Genomic DNA, 14,867 nt, shown 5'->3' with positions numbered 1-14,867 from the left:
CCTCAGGACAACTGTTGGTTCTGTGCCACCCCGTAGCCTTGTTTCCTTCCTGATCTGGTGACACAGAATTTGGTGAACTGCCCTCTTGCAACGCATGGTGACCCATGTACACCCAGAGTCACTACTGAGCACGGACTGCGGGGCCGCTCTCCAGGGGCTTCTCCATGCTGTCCTTTGATGGACAACATGTCTCAAGACTTTAAGATTAAAGCCTGACAAGTTAGCGAAGTCAACTTATTTCATGAAATACATATATTAACTTGCCGTGAAAATAACCGATTTCTTACTTTAACAAAGATTATAGAATCACATTATGTTCTACTCCTCAAATGTGTTCAGGAAGTGAGGTACACGGAAATCATATGCTCCACGTGGAACACTGTGCAGTATGTACATTTTAAACTTAAAATAATTTTATGTCAAATTTTATCCTAGCTTATACATGAATCTTACATGAAACGCAAACAGCAGGTGCAAGGGGTTTATGAAAAATTTATAGAAAAAACTCAATATTGAAAATGTTCTGCCCATTTACGTTTTCCCTGTGAATTTAGAAAAGATTACAGGAATTCAGTTTTAGCGGTCTACCTCTCCTTCAACATGTGCAATCCCAGCGCTCCCTGGAAGCAGTGTTACCACTTCAGTGACATTAGAGCTAGGAGCACATATTGAATACATATTGTACAATGACACTACGATTACTAAAAACCAACAACGATACAGGACACATGCTAAACTCTAGTATCCCCACCATGTTTGAATAAAGTAAGCCTAATTTTTTTTAATTGAGGTATAATTGACTAAATAAACCTAAAGTTTAACACATTTATTTAGAAATTCCTTTTCTAAAGTTATTCTCAAGATTTTTTCCAATTCTTTAGTTACATTTAAGAGAGAAAGCAACCATCACATAGGCATCAGGTTTAAAGCAGCAATCTATCTTGAGATTTACTTTTGCCTGCTTTCTTTCCAGTCTAGCGTTCAATAATTTTGGGAACATTACAGTAAATAAAGCGCATTAACCACATATTAAATTTATAATCTATATCTAATTACTGTAGGATTTTACAAAATTGAAATTCTGTATTAGACAATTTGGAACATCAATATTTCCTGTGCATATTTAAAAACCAGAAGTGATCGGGATTAATCATTTGGGAGAAATGATTATGGAGAATCTAAAATCAAGAGCAATTAGCCTCAAAATAAGGCAGAATATAAACGACAGAAAATGGCTTTCACATTCATGATTTCAACTGCTCCTAAGAACTAATGTGATGAAGGCAGATAAACAACCCTTAGGTTAGAGCCAAGAAGAGATTCAGAAAAAGTCAACGATACTCACTTTTAAAAGAAATATTTACCTACCAAGCATCTGCTCTGTGACTAGGTACTCTGCTAAGTGCTAAGGGCACAGAAATGAACAAGCAAAAGCAAAACGCAAAAAAGGTACCTGTCCGCAAGAAGTTGAATAGTCTGGCCCAAACTAACTAAACCAGTAACCACTAAAGTAAGGAAGATGACTTCCACTTGGCTTATCGCTTGACTTGGTCTCTCTGACTTCAAGGTAAGGATGAACAACGAAGAAAGCCTAGTCGGGGGGTCAGGACAGGCACCTCAGAAAGACGTTGGACACTTTCTAAGTTTAAAAGTATGTGAAACGTGCACTAGAGTTAGAAAGTTTTGTTTTGTTCTGTTTTTTCCTTTCGGACTGGAAATTAGGGTAGCTGTAAAAAAGCTGTGCGTGTGTGTGTCTGCCTGTGTGCTGGGGTGGGGGGAGCGGGGAGATGCCAGCAAAGGATAAAGTCTACAAGCTGATGCAGAAAGAAATTGAAGAACATCACACAGCTCTTAAGAGGGTCGGGAAAAAGCACCACTTGAACCAAGCAAAGCACCAACATGGTTCTGGTCCTCACATGTACAAGGTCAATTAACATGGTGCTGAGGAAAGGCAGGGCTGCCTGTACTTAAGATGATCATTAAGACGGATAATTCTAGTTGTGGCCTTGAGGAAGGGAGCAGACATATAGACATAATGTATAGCAAAGGATATTTACAGTCACATTTCACGCACCAATAAATAATGCATTCACTTCTCAAAATGCCACAGCAAACGTGGGAGAGAATTTTCATCTATATTCAGGATTAAACTTTCTAATTTTAAATTACCAGACTTCAGCTGTAAATTTCAGTTGAAAGGTGTGAAGAGATTATTAATGAATCTTCTAAAAGTCTGGAGAGTGTTTAGAAGATTAACATAATAAAAAAGTCCAGCCATAGGCACGGCAGAAATTATAGGCATGAATTTATTGAGCACCTACTGTGACAGCACTGTGCTAGGTGACTGGGTTGTTTCTCATACTTCGTCACGCTCCGGTCTCCTCAATTTCTCTGTCATCTCTTACCGTGTTCACTTGGAACTGCACGATTCGAAGTGCAGCCCGGCTCATTTATTCCGTAAGGTTGGTCCCAAAGACATTTCCTCATTTGAAGGCGGGGAGGAGGGGAAAGCTAAGTCCCTACCGAGCACTTAAGACCTGACTTTCTTGGTATTTGTGGTGTTATCTACGTGGCCCTTCAGAAGTCCCCGAACTTGTACAAAGAACTCAGAGAAGATCGCAACCGCTCTGCCCCCAAGACCGCCCCCGCCGGCCCTCGTTTCTTGCCGGAAGGTCCTTCGCAGCCACAGCTGCCCGTCTAGGTACTAAATCGCGGCCTGTCGATAACCTCAGCTCTAAGTCTGGAAGCCTCGGATCTGGCCGGCCGGGGGCGGGGGCGGCCGAGGTGACAGCAGGTGAGCGCCCGGCGCGGAGGAGGAAGTGAGACAGGCCGGCGTGGGCATTACTCAGGCCGCGTTACCGCCGAGGTGGCTCGCAAGCGGAACTCCTCGCCCCTCCGTCGCTCCAGCTGTACTTCTATCTCGTTGAAGTCACTTCCCATCCCGGGTCGCGCGGGGGAAAACCGTGCGTCCGAGGAGGGGCAGAGAGGCAGACGTGCGGGGGTCAGGTGGCCTCTCCCCTGGCACCGCGTGTCCCGAACTAGCCCCTCTCCGCTCCCCGGACCTGCCTGCCCCGATCCCGGGGCGTCCCCGGGCGGCCCGGGGTGCGTGAGCCCCCCGTGAGGAGGAGGGAGGACAGGTCGCTCCGGCCACTCCGGGGGCAGCTCCGAGGACACCGGATCCCGGGGAGAATCAGCCAGACCCGATCGTGCCCCTGGCGGCCGCGGCGGGTGTGGCCGGTTCAGAGCCTCCTACTTTACCTTTCTCACTCCGACGGCCAGTCGCCCTTCGGACCACGTCCGCACCGATCCCCATCGCCCCCGCCCCCAACCCGCGACACCTGGGGGAAACTTCTCCCTCGCCCCTCAATGCAAACTCGGCCGCTCCCCCAGCGGCCGCAAACCGTCCTCTCCCTAGCAACAAGGTTCCGGCCGTAGAGCGAGCGGCTCTAGGTGTAAGGAAGGTGATGTCGTAAAGCCGCGAGTGTCGTAAACCAGGTGCGGTGGGGAGGGGGGAGGGGTGGAGGCGGAGGGGCGGGGGGGAAGGGGGAGGGAGGGAGGGGGAGGAGGTGACTCGAGCATTTAGACACAAGCGAGAGGATCATGGCGGATGGCCCCAGGTGTAAGCGCAGAAAGCAGGCGAACCCGCGGCGCAATAACGGTGAGTGGCGGAGCGGACCGGGGAGCGGCGGAGTCAGGGGGAGCCGGGCGGCTGGGGCGCCCCCGGGGGCGAGGGGGGCGAGCCGGGCTGGGGGCGGCCGGGTAGGGACGGGCCAAGTGGAGTGGGAAAGTAGAAAGTAGTGCTCTCTGCCCCCCTCCGGGCCGCCGCCTCGGGAGCCGCGCCGCGGCCGCCCGCTCTCCCTGAACCGTTATGTCTCTTACCTGGTCTCTCCGCCTAGCGGCTCCCGCCGCCCCTGCCGCCTCGCTGGACCGTTAGCCGCCGCCGCCGCCGCATCCCCGGCGCAGGCGGGCGGCCGGGACGCGGCGTCCACTTTTCTGGGCTCCGGGGGAGCGGCTGTTGCTTCTTTCCGCACTTTTCCCCACTCTTGTGCCCCCTTGGCGCCCCCCTCCCCTCCTCCTCGGCGCCCTCGGCGTTTCGTCCCCGCGGCGCCGAGGCCCCGGAGCCGAGGAACTAACTTGTGCCCGGCGCTGCCTGTGTAGAGTGGCTTCCGCGCGCCCCAGCCCCGCCGGCGCCGGCGCTCGGGCCCCGCGGCTCGGCCGGGCGGGCGGCGGCGGGAGCGGCGGCCGCGGGCTGCGTGTCGTCCGTGCGCGCGTGTGCGCGGGCGGCGCGGAGCGCGCGGACGGGCTGGGCCGGCGGCGGTAAAGTTGGGACCGGCCGGCGAGGCGCGCTCGGCGCGGGACGGGGCTTCGCGGCGCGGGACGCGGGTGCCGAAGCGCCTTTCCTCTCCTGCGCCCGCGGCCGCCGCCGCGCCCCGAGCGCGGTCCGCGTCCCGCGGGGAGCCGGCGGGGGCGCGGGCGGGCGGGGCGGGCGCGGAGCTGCGGCCGCGGGAGCCGCGGGGGCCGGCGGGTTTGCGGAGTTGTTACCTGGTCTCGGGACCGGGAAGCACCGCAGACAGGTCCCCGCCCGGGAGGACGCCTCCTCCGCGCCGGGATGGGGTGCCGAGCGTGCGCCTCCCTTGTGCTCTTTCGGTTTGGGGAAGTTGTTACCTGGGCCGGACGCGCGGGGCGTGAAGCCGGCGAACGGAGCTTGGACGGCGCTCCGGGTCTCGGGTGGAAGGGGGGTGGGGGAGGGGCGGCCGGACCGACGGACGCGGGGCGCCGCTGCCTGCGCTGCGGGCCGCGGTGTTTACTGATGAGTGCCGTTGCGCCGGGGACGCACACCCGCCCTGCCTGGCGTGAGAGTTTAGAAAAATAACAATAATGACGAGAGAGCGAGCGCAAGCCCCGAACATGTGGTGGTGGTTTGCACAGTCGCCTTTTGCAGTTGGGAGAGACGGTGTAAGTTGACTGCATGTCTGCTTATCTCGGGCGCCGCTGTGCCCGCCCGCCCGCCCACCGCTCGGCAGCGAACGTCTGCTGGTGGGTATTGTCTGGACAGTTCCTGCGGCGACAGGGCCGAGGCTGGAGCGCGGCCCCCGCCCGCCCGGTACCTGTTTGGAGAATAATGGGCGGCAACGGCCCTGCCGCCGGCTGAGGCCGAGTCTATATAAGGAATTGCACGGACCTAGCGGACCGAGGGGCTCGTGTGGGTTCCTGCGTTATTTTTAAAACGAGTTTCTGAGAGTCGGGAAATAAAGGCGCCTGAAATGGGATCGCCGTGTCCGCCAGAAAATGAGGAAATGCGGGTTTAAGTCAGAACTACCCGGCGCTCGCCCCACCCCCACGCCTGGGCCCCTTTTCTCCCTCCCCTCTGGGATGCGAAACGCGAGGTTTTGTAACCTTTCCTGGCAATTTCAGATTTTGTGTGGGATTTCCTGTCTCGAAGCAGATACGAAGGTTTTAGGCGGTTTCAAGATGTTTCCTTCCAATCGTAAACGTAATTTTAATATATTCGAGTCGACATTAGAATCACCGCTTTCATGAACGGTGTTAGTTATCCAAATACACGTTTGCATTTTAAAGACCTCCGTTAGTTATGATCGATAACTAATACTGGGCGTCCTCATTGTGGAGAGATGACTTGTTACGGCCGCAGCGGAGCACAGGCTATTGCAATTTTAATTTCCTGTTTTAGCGTCAAATAGTGTGTGTGCTATATCGAGCTGTTGCTGCTGTGGCTTTATGAAAGGTAAGTTGGTTTGGAAAGGGCTGTTCGCGTTTTACCTTATTTAAAATGTTCGTCGCCAGAGAAAGGGGCTTTTCTTGTTGCTGACGACATGTGTGTGACATGTGAGTCTGAACCACCCAGCGTCTGTGCAGCTGCTGTAAACATGTTTACCTGAGCAGGAAAGGATGGATTTTCCTCCTAAAGATCCTGTGATACGAATATTACACCCATAAGGCATATCAACAGCTGACTTAGGGGGAAAAAGCGATCCCGAAAGGTACTTGAAATCAGGAGGAAAGAGAGCTGCTGGACGGCTGCAGCAAATGGCAACTTGCGCAGGTAGAAAAAGATGGTGTTTAGTTTTCCCCTGCGCGTGTCAGCCCCTCCAGTCTGCTGCTTTCATTCTCAAGGGAGCGATTTATTTACCGCGCTTGCTGTCAGTGTTTTTCCTTTGTGTTTACTATTAGAGAAACAGATTTGGGGCTGTTTAGCACAAAATGTCTCGTCTGCAGTGTGCATCACTCTCAGAAAACAAAAGGTGTTTCAGATAGCACTGTGCTACTACAGGTATCTTCCATTTTCATCAGTGTTGGCTCTGTCCTTGTATTTCTTTTTGTTCTCAGATGCATTTCATCCATTGCTGATTATTACAGCCACGCTATTTGATTAAGCCTCATGATTTGCAAATTAAAAATGAAGTTGTATGCCATTGTGTTGTGAAACCTCATGATAGGTGCTGGTTAAGATTTGTTAGCAACGCAGTCATATTTAAGTTGCAGTTGTTTATTGGAGAGAATCGCTTGGAAAATGTTAACTCTTAAATCTTTTTAATGAAGGAATAAATGATGTATACAGTGGGAGGTGGTCATAGAGATACTTTATACTGTAATTTATATGTAAATAATTTTTTGTTCATTTTAAAATAAGGCATGCAGATTTTCTGCTAAGCCTTCAGTAAAACATTTTAATTTCCTTTCTGGAATATATCTGCAGAGTAGGATGTTAATGGGAGCATCAAGTAATGTAACTTGACAGGGGTAAAACAGTTGAGCAAGGTTTGGCCAAAGCCTGAAACCTTATGTAGTAACTCTATGGTGATGATGTTAGTGGCTTAAATTGATTTTTTTTTTTTTTTTACCGTTTATAATGTAATGCTTTGTTTGCTGTATTTTAAAAATCTGCCTTCTCATTTTCCACTTCTACTCTTTGTGGTTACTTATTTATTTATTTATCTATTTGAGAAATGCACTCTAGCTGCTAATGACCATATACTGATTAATTCACTCTAGATGGACTGGCAGGTACATATCTTCTGTCATTTGCATTTCTACTTGCTGTCTTTGGAAACCACCAGTAGAGGATGCTAACAAAAATTATTATTGGTGTAGTATACCGTAAATCTGTCTATCTCCTGTTGATTTGGGACCTCTGCTTTGATAGGGACCTTCAGTATAATTCCGGGTCTTACCCTTATTTAAAACTAGCCCTGGGTAAATTAGGCAAAAGCATTTTCTAGTCTGCTAGGACTGGAAAGAAGTAGGATTGTTTTAGCTTGAACAGTTGTATAAATTTGGTCTTTTTAAATCTTGCAGCTGAGATTGCTGTCAATTTAGTCTTGCTGTAGACCAGTTGTATTACTGCTGTTTTAAAGAAAGTTTTATGTTGTTAGGTTTAGAGAAGAATATGTAATGATCGGTCCGTATTTGTTTTGCATTCTTACTATATTTTTTAATCTCCTTTTTCATTCATGGTAAGATCCCTGGAAATATATATTTTTAGACATTAAAAAATGTAAATGGTTGGATATGGTAAGAAAATTTGAAATTAATTGGTGATATTGTGTAATTATTTTTTCATAACTTAGATAGACTTAAAACTATACATGGGTTGGCAGACAACTACTGAAGAAGGTATTTAACAGCGGTCACTCAGATGTTAGCGATTTTTATCTTTTCCTTCCGCTTCTGATTAAGATTCAGAATCAGGTAGTGTATAAATTTTAAATTTACCAATTATAAATTAAGGAATGTAAATTTGTTTTGAAGTTTTAAATGCATTTAAGAGTCTCTGTAGTTTACTAATTATTGTGTGCTTGTTTTCAAAGAATTCTTTTCAACAAATATAAATTGGTATTGTAACTTATATTCCATGAGATTTAATGTATTTAGTTATGTCTTTTTGGCCTGTGTCTATATAATTATGTTAATGTTACTGTAAACTTTTAGAAGGCTTTCATTAGGTCAAATGTTAGAAGTATTTACTTCCCTAATGTTTTTTAGGTATTTTTACCTAAATATTTTTTTAATGGTATTTCTGTAAATGCACCAACACCAGTACCATAATGCAACAGTAATACTCTTTATCTTGAAATAAGTAGGAATTATGTGAATTATCAGGTAAGCCTGTGTGAATTTCTCATTTTAGGGTGTCATAGTTCTTCGAGAGAGGGAGAGAGAGTGTGTGTTTGTGTGTGTGTGTGTGTGTAAATATAGTTTTACATTTCCTGACACAGTTCTTGAGTGTGGTGTTCTAATTCCTAGAGTTCAGTAGTGAATAAGTTTGGTTACTATCAACTTATTTTTTTTATGAACTGAGGAACTTTACCACAGAGCCATGACATATACAGTTGTAGCATGGAGCAAAACTTAAACTATCTTATAAATTAAAAGTACCAATCACTTGTTAAAATGATCCTAGTATAAAAGCATATGAAATATTTGGTTAGTACTTTTTTTTCTTTCTTATATCCAGTGTTTTTGAAATGCCATACCCTATGTTTGCAATTTCAGTAACTTTGAAGCCTGTGGTGAGAAAGTTATATCAAGTTGGGAATGATACATTTAAAATAACAACTTAATTGTTTCTCATAGTTGTGGGTTTTTTTCCCTCCTTTTTTGCTTTCCCCTGTATAAATCACTTCTAAGCATGTGATTAGAGCCAGATGTAAACACAGATGCAATATCGTGGAATTATATCGTTAGCTACTCTTAACTACCTGTAGTGAATTGCAATGGAGGAGAAGAAAAGTCATGCAGATGTCAGAAGAAGATACACATTGGTGTGCGAAAGTGCAGTGAGAGGTTAGAGGACTTGGTGAAATGGTAGAAATAGTATTTAGGACTGAAAAAGGTTTCTTAATCCTTGCAGTATGATCACTAATTTAATGGGGAAATGTATGTTCATCTCTAATAGAGCTATAAGCTAAATAAAACAAAAGTTCATTGTTGAAAGAGAAGTAAAATATTTTAAGTTAGAAAGATACCCTGATTAGGAAATATAATAAAATGTATTTTTAAATACTTTTTAAAAGGCTGTATGTTGTGCCTATAACTAGCTAAATGATCATTAAACTAGTTATATTAAAAGTAGAAAATAAATGGATATACACATAGTAGGAAAAGTTCTGTAGCAACCCTGGTTAAAATTAAATGTGATCTGTTATGCAAGCATTGCTATAGGAAATAATCTTTCCTTTGGATGGGACAGTGGCTTTTTTTCTAAGTTTTTCCAACTTTATTGAGATGTAATAGGCGTACAACATCGTGTAAGTTTAAGGTGTACAGTGTGACGATTTGATACATGTGTATATTGCACATGTTTGCCACGATAAGGTTAGTTAACACACCCTTCACCTCACGTAATTACACTCTGTTGTCGCCATGGTGAGAACATTAAAACTACTCTCATAGCAGCGTTCACGTACAGCATACAGTTCTGTTAACTAGTGTCCTTGTGCTGTGCATCAGTTCCCCGGAGTTTATTCGTGTTATAATTGAAACTTTGTACCCTTTGACAGACATCTCTATGGGACAGCGTTTGAAGAATTGTATCTGCAAAGGAAGCATTCTTAGGGCGTGGATTTTACCAAATACAGTTTTTCAGTATGCTGTGCACGTGATGGGATGGGTTATACTGCTTGTTAACCTGAAACGGAGTTTCTTGGAAGTACGGCAACATACTTCAATAGCACGGTGCTCTCTAATGAGTAAAGTTTGCCTGTGGATTGTGTTCAGAGAAAAAAATTTAATTTTTACAACTCACTTCATTAATTTTGTTACAACGTATTTTGGAGTATATCATTTAGGTGTAGATAAATCCAAAGATTCCAGAAGGAACAGCCAAAAAAGCGGAATTCAAGTCCAAGCTATGAAACGTTTTATTAGATTCTTATTTTTCATTCTCTAAGAAGTTGTTTTCCTCTCGTTTATTTCGTCAGACGTTTCCTTGTTATTTAATACAGGTGCTCTGGAGACATAGGGAATGCAGTTAATTGTCCATGTACACATACATTTTTCTCCTACAGTCAACTCTGTGTATTCCTGGGACTTGATGTGCAGGGTTCGGGGTCTGCACTGTAGCTGTTGGTGGAAGACCTCATAGCAGGGCAGCCTGGAGGACCTTCATCCTCGCTTTTGCTGCAACAACTGCATCTGTGCTGGAATTATTAGGAACAGATGTTTCGTGACCTCTTAATTCCCCCTCCCCTTCCCCCTCCCCCTCCCCATCCATATTTAAACTTCAGTGTGAATGAAGATAAATATGGGAATGATGTCAGTTTCTCATGTTTATTATTGTATTCTAAAAATATTGCAAGACATCTCTTTTCTCTTTTAAAATGTTCCAGTTTCAAGATTTTAGGTATATTCTAATTCCAGCTTTTTTGAGATATTTTAAATATTGTGATATCAATTTTCTTTTTATAAAATGTGACACCACTAATTTTTAGATACCTCAGTTACTATTCATGGTCACCAAGCCACAATAGTCTAATTTCCCTTATTTTTAATGTCTTTATATCCATTTAATCCACAGATCTAATTGAATGCTTGGTTTTTTATTAAATGCTCAGGGGGACCAGTTTGTTGATTAAAAAATTCATCATTCTCTTGGAATCTTACATTTTTAATATGGAAGGGACTTTTAGGGAATCATCATTTTTAATCTGAAAATTGATACAGGTAAGCTGAAATTTAGGGCCTTCAAGTAGAAACTCCATACAAGACTATAACGTGTGTTTTGAGAAGGGGCAGTGGTGACGCGTGGAATAGTGGGTAGTAAAATCCTTAACGGAATAGAGTGTCTGAACCCGGGCTCGAGTTAACGTCACTCTGACTTAGGTACTTGCCAAGGCTCTCTGAACGTCACTGTATCTCTGATGTTTTCTCCTTTCTACCCTAAAAAACTAAGTTGCTATTCATTCCTATTGCTGCATCACTTTTCTAAATCTCTTTTGATACTCTTATTTTTTTTTGATTGCGGGGGAGGGAATAGTTGGAGCAGAGAGAAAATAATTTCATATGAATAAAAATTAAGAAAATAAAAATTAAAAAAAAAGAAAATAAAAATTGTGGAGCTGGAGGGATTCGGGACAATCATCCAAATCCATTTTTTTCAGATAAGCAAACAGGTTCAAAGAGGTAAAAGGACTTTGCCAAGTTCCTGTTACTAGTTTGCTTGGACCAGGTTACAGCTTCTCAGGCCGGTAGCTCGGTGTTCCTTTATTAGACCGTTTTATCTATGATGATAACAATGAAGAAGTAGAAGCTGCGAATTTTCCAATTTGTCAAAGTAAAAACCAAATGCATTGTGTAGAATACTCAATCATCTCATGAAAATGGATTTCTAATCTATTCCCATAAATCCATCAAATTTAACAGTTAATGTGCCAATACCACTTAAAACATTTCGGGTGCAGAGAGTAGGTTTGGTCTGCTTAGAGGCGTATGCTCCCATTATTTGGATTGTAACTTTCCCTCTTCATTCCCTACCTCAACTCCCATTCACCCTGTCCCACCCTGTCCTTCCCAACCCTCACTTCCACCCAATCTAGGGTGTTTTATATACGTCCTTGGCTATGTCTCTTTGCTTGTAAAATTATCTAGTTCTTTGTGTGTTTTGCATCTGTATACCTGATATTTTGCTGTATATTTTACTTTCGCCACCCGTGTTGTTCGAGATCTGATCTGTTCATGTTCCTGTAAGTACATCTAGTTCATTGCTTCCAGCTGTGCAGTATTTCATGGTTTGTGTCAGCACTTGTCAATTACTCATCAGTTCCCCTAATGATGGATGCCTAGGTTGACTCCAACTCTTGGGTACAAATAATTCTGTAAAAAACATCTTTTTGCATGTTGCTAATGGCTGTGGAAGAGTTTCTTAGGGAACATACATCCAGGCACAGTATTGCTGAGTTATAGGTTAGTCACATAGTTAATATCACTGAATTCTGCCAGATTATTTCTAAAACGGCTGCACCACTTTTTACCTTCACCAGTGTTAACATAAAAATTCCTATTTTCTCACATTTTTGTCAGCTTTTGGTATTGTACAACGTCTGCATTTGGCTAGTTTGACAGTTGTTAAATAGAATATTGTAGTTGCTTTAATATGTATTTTCTTGTTTACTAGCGAGGTTGATTATTTCTTCAGATCCTTGCTAGCCATCTGAGTTTCCCTTTCCATGTCTGGCTTATTCATACTCTTTGCCCTCCTTTTTGGCTCGGTTTCTACTTGTCGATTTCCTAGAATTCCTTGTGTATTTGAGATAGTAATCCCAATCACCTGTTGACTTTGCCTATGGTATGGAAATCCCTAATTTTAATATATTTACATCTGTCAAATTTTTGACTTTGTGGGTAGTAAGAAGTCCTTCCTAATCCATGAATTGCAAAGATATTGTCTTAGATTTTCTTCTAATAGTTTTGTAGTTTTACCTTTCATATTTAGGTCTCTGGTGAATCTGGAGTTTACTTTTTGAATATAGTGTTTCTTTCTGAAGGGGAGCAAACGTAGTGGTTAAGGGTTTGGGTTGATCCTATAATTTACTAGATGAGTCACCTTGGCCAAGTTACTTAGTCTCCGTATGCTTGAATTCTCCCATATGTAAAATGGGGATGGTAACCTTAGAGTTTATGAAGCACTGCGCTTAGCACAGTTTTAAGCATTCAGTAAATGTTTGTTTAAAGTTTTATTTATATTATTAGATTATGTTTGTTTTAAATGCATCTTGCATCAACTGATACTTAATTCCTTATTCTCTTGTCCACAATTAACTTTAGCTGACATAACTGCCATCTAAAAGGATGTTGTTATAAAATTTATTCATTGCATCTATAACTTTGACCTTAAACATTGCTTAGTTGTTCTGGCCTTAAGAACAAGGCTGTCTGTTAAATCAGTAACAGAATAGTAATATACACTGAGGCTTCATCTTATAGCTATTAGTATATGTTTTTTAGCTTGAGGAAGGCGGCCTTGAACTCTTTTTTAAAGAGCATTATATTGAGAGAGACCTCACCATATTACTTTATGTATAATATTGACCTGAACTTCAAGGGTAATGTCCCAGTATTATTCAATTGCATAAAACAAAGAACCTTGACCTGGGGAGGGTAGATAGGGAGGGTTAGAGGGAGGGGATAAGGGGATATATGTATACGTATAGCTGATTTACTTTGTTTACAGCAGAAACTAACACAACATTGTAAAGCAATTATACTCCAAAAAAGATGAAAAAAAATTGAGTAGCTTAATGAATGTGGCATCCACAACTTTTTGTGGTTTCATTCATTTAGTTTGGAATATATTGAAGAAGACAGTTGTATGTCTTCCTAAAACATAGTATGTTCTTATGCTTGTGGATCAAGGCAATCCTAAGACAAAAGTTAAAATGCTACCGTGTTTTGTGTGTGTGTTAATAAACTTTATTGAGGTATAATTTGCGTTCTACACTGAAGCTTCATCTTATAGCTATTAGTATATGTTTTTTAGCTTGAGGAAGGCTGTATGTATACACCAGTATGCATGTACCATTTTGGTGAGTGTTGACATACCTGTGGCTACCAGTGTAACCACCACCACAGTCAAGATACAGAACGTTTCCTGCTTGTACCTCATCTCAGTCAATCCTCCCTGCCTCTGCCCAAGCAACCACTGATCTGGTTTTGATTCCTGAAGGTGGATTTACTGCTTTAGGGTTTCATATAAACAGAATCATACAGTATGTGCTGTCTGTGTTCTTTTGCTCAGCATAACGTTTTCATCGTGTTGTTGCATGTATCAGTAGTTCATTCTTTCTGTGTTGCTGAGTAGTCTTTCATTGTGTGATGGAATTGGTTTCTCTCTTCATCTACAATGGGCTTCCTACAGGCAGACCTTGGAGTTTGGTTCCAGACCACCACAATAAAATGAATATCACAATAAAGTGTGTCCCATGAATTTTTTGGTTTCCCAGTGCATATAAAATGTTTACACTGTCCTGTACTCTGTTAAGTGTGCAATAGCATTGTCTTAAAAAACAGTGTGCATACCTTAATTAAAATACTTAGTTGCTGAAACATGCTAACCATCATCTGATAACAGAAGGTTGCTCCAAACCTTCAATTTGTTAAAAAAAAAACAAAAACAACAAAAACCCGCAGTGTCTGCGAAGTGCGGTAAAGTGAAGTGCCATAAATCGAGGTATGCCTGCATTTGAGTTGGTTCTGGTACTTTGCTGTAGAATAAAGCAGATATGAGTGTTCACGTCCAATTTTTCTTGTGAATATATGCTTACGTTTCTTTTGGGTAGAATTTGCCGGCTCATGTAGTAAGTGTTCGTTTAACTTTGCAAGAAACTGCCAAACTAGTTTCTAAAGTGCTTGTAGCATTTCACCTTTCACAGTGTATGAAAGTTCTAGTCGCTCCAGTCCTTGCAAATGTTTGTCCACGTTGTAAATTAGGCTATTCCATGGATGAAGAAGATGTGGCACATATATACAATGGAATATTACTCAGCCATAAAAAGAAACGAAATTGAGTTATTTGTAATGAAGTGGATGGACCTAGAGTCTGTCCTACAGAGTGAAGTAAGTCAGAAAGAGAAAAACAAATACCGTATGCTAACACATATATATGGAATCTAAAAGAAAAATGGTACTGATGAACTTAGGGGCAGGACAGGAATAACTACGCAGATGTTAGAGAGTGGACTTAAGGACATGGGGAGGGGGAAGGGTAAGCTGGGACGAAGTGAGAGAGTGCCATGGACATATATGCACTACCAAACGTAAAATAGCTAGCTAGTGCGAAGCAGCCGCATAGCACAGGGAGATCAGCTCGGTGCTTTGTGACCGCCTAGAGGGGTGGGATAAGGGAGGGTGGG

General features: G+C 43.3%; 1 protein-coding gene and 1 long non-coding RNA gene across 3 annotated transcripts in view; one reads left to right on the top strand and one right to left on the bottom strand.

Annotated features, from left to right (window-relative positions):
• The window catches only part of LOC307181655, a 110,607-nt gene extending 106,350 nt beyond the window's left edge, over window positions 1-4,257 (bottom strand). The window contains exon 1 of the long non-coding RNA XR_013826997.1: window positions 3,880-4,257. This is a non-coding gene — a long non-coding RNA (uncharacterized lncRNA). The remainder of the gene's footprint in view (window positions 1-3,879) is intronic.
• The window catches only part of ZEB1 (zinc finger E-box binding homeobox 1), a 194,141-nt gene continuing 182,868 nt past the window's right edge, over window positions 3,595-14,867 (top strand). For both annotated transcript variants that reach the window (XM_079912317.1, XM_079912316.1), the window contains exon 1: window positions 3,595-3,658. In XM_079912317.1, the coding sequence (XP_079768443.1) occupies window positions 3,601-3,658 (58 nt within the window). In that variant the 5' untranslated portion in view covers window positions 3,595-3,600. The remainder of the gene's footprint in view (window positions 3,659-14,867) is intronic.

This window comes from Stenella coeruleoalba (genome assembly GCF_951394435.1).
Source record: "Stenella coeruleoalba genome assembly, chromosome: 2".
Taxonomy (NCBI): domain Eukaryota; kingdom Metazoa; phylum Chordata; class Mammalia; order Artiodactyla; family Delphinidae; genus Stenella; species Stenella coeruleoalba.
The sequence above is the reverse complement of the archived record's forward strand: the minus strand, read 5'-3'. Positions and strand labels throughout refer to the sequence as shown.